General features: G+C 41.2%; 1 protein-coding gene and 1 pseudogene across 1 annotated transcript; both read right to left on the bottom strand.

The window, feature by feature from the left end:
• Positions 1-228: 228 nt before the first annotated feature.
• LOC129043514 (ankyrin repeat domain-containing protein 18B-like) lies at positions 229-10,196 on the bottom strand (annotated as a pseudogene).
• On the bottom strand, positions 6,507-7,640 carry LOC129043639 (proteasome subunit beta type-5-like). The gene is made up of 2 exons (XM_054500398.2): positions 7,132-7,640; positions 6,507-7,067 (listed from the first exon to the last, which is right to left on the bottom strand). The coding sequence occupies exons 1-2, from the start codon at positions 7,635-7,637 to the stop codon at positions 6,761-6,763; spliced, it is 813 nt and encodes a 270-aa protein (XP_054356373.1). The 5' UTR covers positions 7,638-7,640; the 3' UTR covers positions 6,507-6,760.
• Positions 10,197-12,368: the final 2,172 nt, after the last annotated feature.

Here is a 12,368-nt window from a genome sequence, read left to right as displayed (position 1 = left end):
GGGGGCCTCTGTCTCACAGGTTGGGTGAGAAGATGTACGCCATGCTGCTGGCTGCCAGGGTTGCTGGGATGCCACGTTCACCCTTCCCTCCAGGGACATCAAAGTTTCCAGCTTCCCCTTTGAGAATGACTTCCCAAGGCCCAGGAGCCATCTGGGGCTGCAGGGCAGCTGGCCGCATGCTGCCCTGGCTTCTTCCATGTTGTGCTCATCACTACCCACCAAGGGAGGTCAGATGCAGGCATCAAGCAGGGCAGTTGTCTCTGGACCTGCCTCTTGGTTATCATGGAGCCAGACTGGGCCTGGTGACAGGGCTATGATGGGGTTGTCCTGGTGGTCCTGTGGGTGTCCAGAGGAGATGCAGAATGGAATTGCTGCCAGGATGAATCAGATGACTGTCAGCATAGAACAGGCACCTGGTGAATGCTCAGGGTTTACCCTCAGTAGCTGCCCAGAGGCCAAAACCATCCACCTGATAGCGACTGTCCCTAAGCCAGGAGGAAGAGAAGAGAGCAGGTTCCACTCACCTAAGTCTGATCAGTGAGCTGTGCTGAGATGTGCCTCTCACCTAGAAAATGGCCCTTCATGCAGAGCCACTCACAGACACTGCTGTGTGTCTCTAACCGCTCCACAACACATAGGCAATGGGGGCTCAGCAACAGTGACATCGTGGGGTGACACAACACACCACAATGGGAGCCTGCTTGGGTCCAGAGGGCCCAGAATCAGTGTCCTCTATCCCCTGAACTCACGTGTGCATGCAATGTGTTTATGCATGCATGTATGTGTGTGTGTATGTGCATATGGGTGTATTTGTCTTGCTTCTCTGGCCTGGCCTAGCTGCTCCACTCACAGGTGCACCCAGGTCCTCATCACTATCACCACCAGGGCCCAGGGCCAGGATTAGAGAATCCACAGGTGCTCCCCAATCTCTGCCCTCCCCACCGAGTGTGGTCCTGGGGATGCAGACAGAAGAGGGGCACCAAGCAGAGTAGAGAGGGCTGGCACCCTCTCTGGGTGGAACCCAGGTTGTGTGTAAAGTTGGAGGTCTGCCAAGCAGTGCTGAATTCTCACATTCTCTTTCTAGCAACCCTCCAGGGTGCCCTGACTCACCTTCCTACAGATGGAGGCAAGGAGGCTCCGCAGACAAACCCCCTGCCTAAGGTCACACAGCGGCCAACTGGCCAGATTCCTACTGACCAGGCATCCCCCGAACCAGGTCCCCACTGACAAGGCCCCTAATGATCACTCCTCCATTGACCAGGTCCCACTGACCAAGTCCCCACTGACCATGTCTCCATAACCAGGCCCCTATTAATAGGCCTCATGGACCAGACCCCACTGTCTGGGTTCCCACTGACAAGATCACAATTTACCAGGTTGCCGCTCACCTCACCCCCACTGAACAATTCTCCGTGGATCAGTCCCCATCTGACTGAGCCCCCTCTGACCAGGCCCTCACTGACCAGGCTCCAAGCCACTAAGGACCCACACTGACCAGACCCCTAATATACTGAAAAGACCCCACCGACCAGCTTTTTATTGTTTATGTTCCAACCGATCAGACCCCACTAATAAGGCCACCACTGACCAGGTCCCCACTGTCTAGGCTTCCAGTGACTAGGTCACCAGATCCCCACTGGTGAGGCCTTCACTGAGGAGGCCACCCACTAGCCAGGTCCCTGCTGATCAGGTCCCAACTGACCAGGTCCTGATGGCTAGGTCATCTCTGACCATGGTCCACTGACGAGGCCCCTGTGCAGCGGTGCCCAACGTCTCATTACAATGGCCCAATCAGCCATTGTAACGGCTGAGGGTCACCCATAGACCCTCCCTCCCTGCATGTGTGCCCAGAGATCAGGCCCTGGGGGTTTTCTTGGGCCCCAAGGCCTCTCCTCCAAGACACAGGGAGGGACAGTCAGCCTCAGGCTCCAAGTACCCAGCTTCACACTCGCCCCCCAAGGCCCTCTGGGCACATCTCAAAGGAGACAATGAGGTGGCCTGGCACTGCCTGGACATGCCATCTACCCTGTTCCTGAGTGTCAGAGTGGGAGAAAGGAAGGGACATTTGGCAGGCGAGACACCCCGTGCTGCTGGGTCTCCCAGGGCCCTTCCCGCAGAGCCCTGATCTAGAAACACAGCACAGAGGCTGCAGGGAAACTAATCCAGAACCCTTGAGACTGAGCCAGGGACCACATGAGGACTGTCCCCAGACAGCCAGAAGGCCCTTTGCTAGTTTCTTGGTACCTCAGTGGATGCAGCAACAGTTCTTCTGTTGGGGACTAGTGAATGTGTGCTGGGGAGGGCTCACCTATGCTTCCTCGGTGGTTCCAACTCTGCTTCTAAAAAAAATTACTCATTCTAGGGCTGGAACAGAGAAAATACAAGATTAGTTTAGAACATCTTGTGCCAGAAAGTAAAAATGTGCTGACAAGAGTAACAGAGACAAATCAAAAAGACATAAAGTCAGACATAAAGAAATGTCTACCACTGGCCTAATCTTGGGGAATTGGAGCACCAGAATCATGAGCTTTCCCTTCTCCTTTATTTATTGGTTTTATTTCTCCATGTAGAACAAAGAAGAGAATATGAAAATAATCATCTGGCAACCATCACAGTAATACTTGTTCAAAGACAAGACATCAATGAAATGCTAAATCTAGTGGGTTTTTAGGAGTAACCAGATATTTACAGAGCCTCAAAGTATCTCCACACAAAATACGGTTGACCTACAAAAAGAAATTCATAACATTAGTATGGACAAACCTGGCAGGTACTCCTTAAGTCTCCTACTATATATAGTAATAAAACCTGTAAAATGCAAAGAAGCCTTAGATGACCTTTACTAAAGCATCAAGGATGATTTGGTTGTTTGGTTGTTTAAACAGCTGACATTCGGGCAATTTGAGTATGTCAAACTCCATAATACTGGTGTTCATTTGCAAGATCCACTTAGAACTTAAGGGGGCTAAAAAACATCATTTAAAATACCATACAAATTTTCATCATACATATGATATGAAAATATTCTACTTTAGTAAAGATTGTGATGTTATATATTTTATGAGAAACAATTAAAATTTCATGTAAATAACCCAGTAATAAAGTTTTATTATCTTTTAAATCACACAACTTTTCCTCAAGATTTTATGATTAAATATTCTCTTTATTAGATGTGGCTTACCAGTGGATTCTAGAGAAGAAAGCAGATGGGAGCAAGTGCCCAACACAGCAAAAGTTGGAAAGAAAAAGAAAGGATTATGTTCTTTACCCAAAACATTTCAGTTAACTAAGTGTGAGTTTAAAATCTAGAGTTGAGAACGTTATCAGAGTTAAAAAGAATGAGAAATATGTACGTACAATTACAATACAAAATTACTATTAAATAACACATGGTATTAATTCTAATTGTGGTTAAATAGCACAGCTTTTTCATTCTTTATTCATGTACTCAACACCCACGTGCTAAGGCACTAGAATCAGTACTGGAATTGCAATATGAAGATGGCATGGTCCACCTCTCAACAGTCATATGCTATAACCTAAAGCAACAGACAGGCAGGCAATGTGCATATAGAGTCATAGACACTATGACAGGTATAAAGCAGGGCACTACTGGAACCCACAGAAGGGACATCTATCCCACTTTTGTGTCAGTATCATGGGCTTTATGGTGGAGGAGATACATAGGTTGATACCTGAAGGACAAGGAAAAGCTTGCCAGATAGACGAGGCAAAGGCAAAGAGCCTGAGTTGAGGAAGAGCCCTACAGAGTTCTACTCCTTCCACTTTGGTGCTAGAGCAAAGAGCAGAGTGTGGTAAGTGGCAAGAGATAAGGCTGAGTAACTTGACAAGAATTACATTGACATGGGTGTTTTTATTTCATGATGAAAATTTTGGAACTTTTCCTGAGAACAGATGTAAGTCAATGACACAGTAAATGACAGGAGATTTAAAATGTCACCTGTCAAGTGACTGCTTATGAAGGGTTATTCCTCAACTAAGTGTTTCTAAATGAGTCTGAGGTCTGTTGGCCTTCAATCTCTACCAAAACCCGGAGAACTTGATGATGCCTTTGTTTTCAGAGAATCCTTTCAACGTGCTGGCTGACAGTTCCATGAGGATGGCAAAAGTGAAGAAATTGTAGAGCCAGTAAAAAAGAGACGGATACACTTCTTGGGAATTTTTTAAGCTATGGGACATGATGAATTAATGGTGCATGAGTATACTCTTCACTGTGAAAGTTTTTGTTTTCACATCTTTCATTAGATGTGTGTAAGAAAAAGATACTGAACGTAGTATCTACTAACCCAATAATGAGAAGGAATGCCATTTGCTATTTATACTTTATTACTAAAATAAACCTAAATTTAATTAATAAATTTTGGAAACATACTTTTCTTTGTTTCTGTAATAATTTGTTCTACACAGTCTGGCTCCATCTAAAATACGTAAAAAAAATAATGTTTAAGTTAAACAAGAGACATTATCATGAGAACAATATATCACTTACAAAATGTGGCCTTTAGTGTTTTTAGGGACTAGACATAACATGAAGTTTGCTTAAAAAGAAAAATAATCACATAAATAAAGTAAAATTCCTACTTATTTTAAGTTTAGATAATAGAGGATGTATCTGTGCAATGCTGTTTAGAGTAATCTGACAAAAATAGATAATATTGGTCTATTGGATATACATAATTTTAGAAAGGTGGTGTTTTATTAGTACAAAGGTTAAACAATGGCCAGGCACGGTGGCTCATGCCTGTAATCCTGGCACTTTGGGAGGCCAAAGCGGGCAGATCATGAGGTCAAGAGATCAAGACCATCCTGGCCAACATGGTGAAACCTTGACTCTACTAAAAATACAAAAATTAGTTGGGTGTGGTGGTGCATGTCTGTAGTCCCAGCTACTCAGGAGGCTGAGGCAGGAAAATTGCTTGAACCCAGCAGGCAGAGGTTGCAGTGAGCTGAGATCGTGCCACTGCATTCCAGCCTAGTGACAGAGCGAGACTCCATCTCAAAAAAAAGAAAAAAAAGTTAAACAATTAAAGTCATATTTTGCAATGAATGCATTGCTTTGAAATTCCTAGCAAAACTCTGTCCTTTGTAAAAGTTTAATCCATTTTTTTACTTCAATAATTTTTTTCTTGAAAAGAAATTTATATTCTTTACTTACAGAAAATTTTTTATAGTAAATTTTTCTTTTTTTTTTTTCTAGTTTGTATTCTAAATTAAAGTGGTACCTGTGTAAGTTTCTTCCAAAGGTATATTGAGGGATGCTGAGGTTTGGAGTACAATTGAATCCCTCACACAGGTAGTGAGCATAGGACCCAAGAAGTAGTTTTTCAACCCTGGCCCACTCTATCCCTCCCCGTTCTTATTTCCTGGTGTCTGTTGTTCCCATGTTTATGCCAATGTGCACCTAATGTGTAGCTCCCACATATGAGTGAAAACGAGATATTTGGTTTCTCTTTCTGCGTTAGTTTGCTTAGGATAGTGAATTCCAGTTGTATCCATGTTGCTGCAAAGGAAATGATTTTGTTCTTTTCATGGCTGCACAGTATTCCATGGTATATATATGGAATTTTCCAATCTACCTTGGATTTTCAATCTATCTTTGGTGCACCAGGATTGACTCCATGTCTTTGCTATTGTGAATAGTGCTGCAATGAACATACATGTGCATGCATCTTTTTGTTACAATGAGTTATTTTCCTTTAGGTATACCCCTAGTATAGTAATGGAATTGCTGCGTGTGGGATTACATGTGCCTGCCACCACTCCTGGCTAATTTCTGCAGTTTTAGTAGAGACAGGGTTTCATCATGTGGGCCAGGCTGGTCTCAAACTCCTGACCTCAGGTGATCCGCCTGCCTTGGCCTCCCAAAATGCTGGGATTACAGGCATGAGCCACCACACCTGGCCAAGCACAAAGCTTTTAACAGAAAAATGGAAATGAACCTTTCAGTGTTTTGTTTATTTAATTCATAAAATGCACTTATTTTGGATTCTATTAAATAATAAATATCTATATGTTGTTAAGTGTTTGGTTGAGTCATTCACTTGTGATTATGGGTGCAAAGAGTTAAGATGGTGCAAAGAAACTTTAAAAGTGGTATAGGCTGGGCATGGAGGCTCACCCCTGTAATCCCAGCACTTTGGGAGGCTGAGGCAGGTGGATAACAAGGTCAGGAGATTGAGACCAGCCTGGCAAATATGGTGAAATTCCATCTCTAATAAAAATACAAAATTTAGCCAGGTGTGGTAGTGGGCACCTGTAGTCCCAGCTACTCAGGAGGCTGAGGCAGGAGAATCACTTGAACCCAGGAGGCGGAGGTTGCAGTGAGCTGAGATCATGCCACTGCACTCTAGCCTAGGCAACAGAGCGAGACTCTGTCTCAAAAAAAAAAAAAAAAAATTGATATGAACCACAGACAAACTACAATCAAGTACAGTAAGACAAAGCATCTCAAAGTATACCGTCAGTTATTAGGCGATAACATGCAGTTTCTTTTTTTTTTTTTTTTTTGAGTAGTGAGTAGTGTAATGTTAACATCCAAGAAAGTAAAACAAATAGTCACCTCTGCAGCAGCTCATTAACGACTGGTAACACACAGAGGCCAATGTGCCAGAGCTTTAAAAAAAAGTATTGATACAATTGAAGACCCTTCCACTATAAATAGGATGGAGGATGGGTCACTGTATCCGTATTACCAATGACAGACACCCCAAGAAACACAAGCAGCTGCATCCACCCTCTTTCAGGGGGTAGAGCCACTATACTTCTCATGAAGATCAGCTACATTGTCACTGGAGACTCGGATCCAGCCATCCTCCCGCACGTGGTAGAGGTTGACTGCACCTCCTGAGTAGGCATCTCTGTAGGTGGCTTGGTAGATGGCTCGAGGGGCCAGATCATAGGGCTGGTCCACTTCCAGGTCATAGGAATAGCCCCAATCCATGACCCCATACGCATACACAGAGCCAGAACCTACAGAGAAGGTGGCCCCTGAAATCCGGTTCCCTTCACTGTCCACGTAGTAGAGGCCTTGCCATGTTGCCCATCCTCTCAGCACACCCACAAAGCAAGTATATTCCAAATGACTTAGGTTTCAAGCACAGGACTTCAGACACAGGGCCTCTCTTATCCCAGCCACAGATCATGGTGCCCATGGACAGCCCCATGCCTTTGTACTGATACACCATGTTGGCAAGCAGTTTGGAGGCAGCTGCTACAGAGATGCGTTCCTTATTTCGAAGCTCATAGATTCGACATTGCCGAGCCAACAGCCGTTCCCAGAAGCTGCAATCCGCTGCGCCCCCAGCCATGGTGCCTAGCAGGTATGGGTTGATCTCTATCACCTTCTTCACCGTCTGGGAGGCAATGTAAGCACCCGCTGTAGCCCTGGAGTCAGCTGCAACTATGACTCCATGGCGGAACTTGAAGGCCAGGGTGGTTGTTCCATGAAGCATTTTGATTCCTGGCTCTTCTGGGACACCCCATCCGGGCGCCGCCAGGCTCAGACCATCACTGAGACTCCCTGGACCTAGATCCAGCAGATCTGCACGACCCCCAAGTCCGAAAAACCCGCGCTGGTTCACCGGTAGCGGTCTCTCCAACACGCTGGCAAGCGCCATGTCTCTTGTCAGTCGCCATACAGCAACCCTTCTTTTAACAGCAACTGGTTATTAATATCCAATATTCGTTCTCTTGACTCCTACCGTCTGGTGGAAATTCGAATAAGTAATGAATTGCCAGGAAGTGTGCATATGTATGAAATGTTGCCTCCTGCTTTATGGTTCTATGAAGTCAGTCTCTGGTCTTCCTTGTTGGATTCTAGCAGCAACATCTATCAACATCGAAATTCCACTTTCCTCTGATGCCCAGTTCGGCCCCATCTTTCCCCCAGCAGACTCTGCATATGCTGTATTGTTTTTGTTTGTTTGTTTGTTTTTTGAGACAGAGTCTTGCTCTGTCCCCCAGGCTGGAACACAGTGGCACGATCTCTGCTCACTGCAACCTCTGCTTCCCAGGTTCAAGCGATTCTCCTGCCTCAGCCTCCCGAGTAGCTGGGATTACAGGCGCCTGCCACCACTACGGGCTAATTTTTTTTTTTTTTTTTAGACAGAGTCTTGCTCTGTCGCCCAGGCTGGAGTGCAGTGAGCCATCTCGGCTCACCGCAAGCTCCGCCTGCAGTTTCTAAAACCTAACTTAAATGCGGCTTTTAAAGAAATTTTAAATGTGTCAGTTTAGTCACATTTATTGAATAAAGTTAGCAAATGGGTGTCTCTTGAAAATGAGAGCTCCAGGGAATTAAAAAATGTAAAGTTCCCATTTCCTTTCTGTGTTAACACAGCTAATTATAATCTTAACATGCATAAGTCAACAGAACAACTCAGTATTTCACCAAATTATAAACAAGAATTATATTAGAGAAATGAAACCCAAAAGAGAAATGGTCATATAACTAACCTCAGTCAAGGAGTTCTTGCAGTTATTTGAAGTCTGTGGGTTTGAAGTAGGAATTCTTATGGGTGTTTTGGGAATATATTTTCTGTTGAGTCCTATACTATTAAGATTTTCAACACAAGGTAACTCTGGGTCTGGCCTCGTGGGAAGAGTGCTGAGAAAATATTTCATCCGCTCCTTCTCCATAAGGAGCTTGGTACTGATCACTGCTATTTTCTTATTCGATCTGTAAAGATAGCAAAGACAAATGCTTAGTATTTCATTTTTCCTTGAATGATTCTTAATGACTTGCATTTTTTAAAAAGTTGCCCTGAGAGTAAACCAAATTACCCACTAAACAGTGTTTTCACACCGAAGATGTGTGAGAGCATACCTCTTGTAAGCAATTATAATTTTAAAATCATTCTAAATAAGTATATGTGTTTCTAAGGTGATTTCTACCAAACAAGCAATTCAAAGTTGACAGGGAAGAGAAATGGCTATCAGTGATGTACGGCTCAACAGGTAACCTAGCTGCCTTCTAAAATAGCTCTACTTGTAAGATTCTAAAGATTCCTTTAGAAATACTTGTATTTAAAGTGTAACTATGTGGGAAAATGAATATGTTAATTTGCTTGACTATAAGAACCACTTCATTATAAATAATTATACCAAAACATAATGTTGTACTCCTTAAATAATGTAGATTAAGAAAACTAAAATGAACAAAAATAATCTAGAAATACTTGTGTTTAGTAAACCAGTTTCAGGTTTCACCCTTGTACATTTCACCCATTATCTAAGAACACTTAAGTATTTGGCACTGAGGAATAACTTAGAGCAACAACTCCTGGGAGAGAACTAGATTGTTTGGTTGGTGATCAAAAAGAACTAAAGCATCTCTGAAGGCAATTATCCCTCAACACTGTGACCAAGGCACTGGAAGTGGGGTTGTTCTTTCTGCCTTCCACACAACCCTTCAGGCTGAACAAGGTGTTATTTCTTAGCCACCTTGTGGATTACACTTCTTTTCCTTTCTGTGATAATTATTCCCTATTTCACAAGGATGACTTTCTGTGACACTTTGAAAATGTTACACAAATAGTCTTTCTTGAGGTACCCTCTAGTGGTAACATTAAAGATCACAATCAAAAACAGTCCCTGCCTCAGTGCCAGGATGTGCCCAGAGTAGCAGTACCACTTGACACTTTGGGTTTAGGTTGTGATCTACCAAAAAATAAATTAAACATATTAATATTTCTATTTAGGGTAATTCTGACATGCAATTTTATAACAAGATCACTTTATTAATTATAAAGCTTCAAAAATACTTAGTGAAAGAAACTAACAGGTCAGGTTAATTACATGAGATTTTCAGGGGAAAAAAGCCATACAGAAGCAAAAAAAAAAAAAAAAAGAGAGAGAGAGAAGAGAGACAGAAACTATCCTTGTTGAACATTTTAAAGGTAAGATTATTTACTAACACTATTTTCCAAAATTACATTATCAAATTAGCATTCACTTCCTACTGACCTCCTGAAGCCATCTCACTAAAAATTATGCTTTCAAAACAAATTAATGAGCTTAATTCATTTTCTACGAGTGTGTTTTGACTTACTTCGTTATTTTTTTTGACATGGTATTGTTAGCTTTCAACACTACTGCAAAGGCTTCCTTATATTCTTCTAATTCAGTTGTAACCTCTTCATAAGCAGTTTTCATTTTGGAGAATCATATTCTGCTTGTTCCTAAAACAAATGAAAAGAATACACTTTTAAAACAATTATAACCTAATTACCATATGTTTGTTGCCTTTCATTTTGAGTCAGTGATTCAAAGAGCAATTTTGAATATGTTAAAAAGAGGCTGAAGCTTAAAATATTTATCAGCAATATCAACAAAACTAATAACTGAATTCAGAATTAAGTCTGATTTATAAGAATTTGAAATCATAATTATGTTAGTATTAATGTAATCTAGTCATATAAGAAGTAATAGAATCCATTTATAATTTTAAAAATTGAACAATGAATAACATAGCTTAAGACCAATTCAAAGGTATCACATAATTTCTAAATCACAGTTTTCTTTTATGCCAACTGGTCTTAATCATCAAATGACTCTATAGTGAGAATCATTACTTGGAAATATTATAATAATAATGGAAATTTAAATATTTAAAAGAAAAAAATGCCACTTTTTTTGTAGAACTCTACAAAGCAAATTGCTGTAAGAGAGGCAGAGGAAACACAATATATACATATCCAAAATATAATTTGCAGTGAAATAAATGAAAGCACATTACAGATAAACTTACCTGATTTTAAAAACTAACCTGTAAATGGATTTCTTCTAATTTTTCTATTGCCTGCATTGCCCTTTCATCCAGCTCTGATTTATATTCTTGTACTTTACCAAGTTCTACCATATCTTTTTCTATATGTGTCTTAAGATTTAATACTTCTTCCAACATCTTTTTATCCTCCTCAAGTTTTTCACATTTCTCTTATACTTTTCTCATAGATAATAACTCCTATTGAAGATCTTCAATGTCTTTGGCCAAATTGACACATTTTGAAGATACAGCTTCCTTCTATGCCGTAAGATCATCAAACTGCATTAATAAAATAATAGAGCTTGATAATGAAGTAGGCTGAGGATAATCTAACACAAAACCAATAGCAAATTTTGAAATGCATTGACTTGCAATAAAATGTTATCCATAATGTAGTAGATGCTTCAAATGTGAACCCTTAAATTACTCAGAATTTTAAGGACAAAGTTAAAGCTACCATGAGTCACAAAAATATGCTTTACTATCATCATCTTTGCCACAGAACTTTTGCACTTGATCTTACTTTTATTTTTCTGATAATTCATTTTTGTTCCTCCTTAAATGGCACTAAGTTAACTCTTAGTAAAAAGTGTCTAACCCTCTTCCCTCATCATCATTTCCCAAAATTTGTCAAAAAAACTTTCAGAGATATCATATTGAGTTATTTAAGCCAAAGTCAGTAAATGGCTCTCAGAATAAGACTTTGAAAATAATATAATACTCTATGCTAGGCCTGGTGGCTCATGCCTGTAATCCCAGTACTTTAGGAGGCTGTGGCAGAAAGATCACTGGAGGCCAGGAATTTGAGATCAGCCAGAGCAACACAGTGAGACCTCCATCTCTACAAAAAAAAGATTTTAAAAATTAGCCAGGCATGGTAGCTCAGGCCTGTAGACCTAGCTAGTTGGGAGACTGAGGCAAAACGATGGCTTGTACCCAGAGTTCAGGGCTGCAGTGAATTATGACCACATCACTGTACTTCTGCCTGGATGACTGACAAAGACCGTATCTCAAAAAAACACAAAATAATGAATCCTGTAAAGAAGGATTCTGATGCCATAAGCCTTTCCCTAAACTGCAAGTGTTTCGTGCAAATTTGAATTGTACTTTAAGAAGTAATGATTCTTGGGGTAAAGGCCATAGAATACAGCACCCAGAAATAAATCCACATATTTCCAGCCAACAGATTTTGGACTAAGGTGCCAAGAACATACATTGGGGAAAGGACACCCTCTTCAAATGAATGGCACTGGGAAAACTATCCATATGGAGAATGATACTAGCTTCCTATCTAACACCATATAGCAAAATAAACTCAGAATCGATTGAAGACTGAAATGTAAGGCCCAAAATTATCAAACTACTATAAGTAAACATAGGGAAAATGCTTCAGGACATTAGTCTGCACAAAGATTTTTATGGGTAAGACATTAGAAGCATAGGCAAAAAACAAATGATAGACAAATGGTACTACAACTGAGTGAAGAGAAAACCTGTAGAATGGAAGAAAATATTTTCAAGCCATTCACCTAATAAAAGACAAATATCCAAAATATGCAAGGAACTCAAACACCCTCACAATAAA

Source organism: Pongo pygmaeus, chromosome 13, assembly GCF_028885625.2.
Source record: "Pongo pygmaeus isolate AG05252 chromosome 13, NHGRI_mPonPyg2-v2.0_pri, whole genome shotgun sequence".
NCBI lineage: Eukaryota > Metazoa > Chordata > Mammalia > Primates > Hominidae > Pongo > Pongo pygmaeus.
This window is presented reverse-complemented; position numbering and strand designations above follow the sequence as displayed.

What these genes read in the sequence shown, in the direction of transcription:
- LOC129043639 (XM_054500398.2), bottom strand. Translation starts at nt 7,637, where the DNA reads ATGGCGCTTGCCAGCGTGTTGGAGAGACCGCTACCGGTGAACCAGCGC. An exon ending in TGGGATAAGAGAGGCCCTGT is followed by an intron (nt 7,068 to 7,131) that starts GTCTGAAGTCCT and finishes GGGTGTGCTGAG; the next exon opens with AGGATGGGCAACATGGCAAG.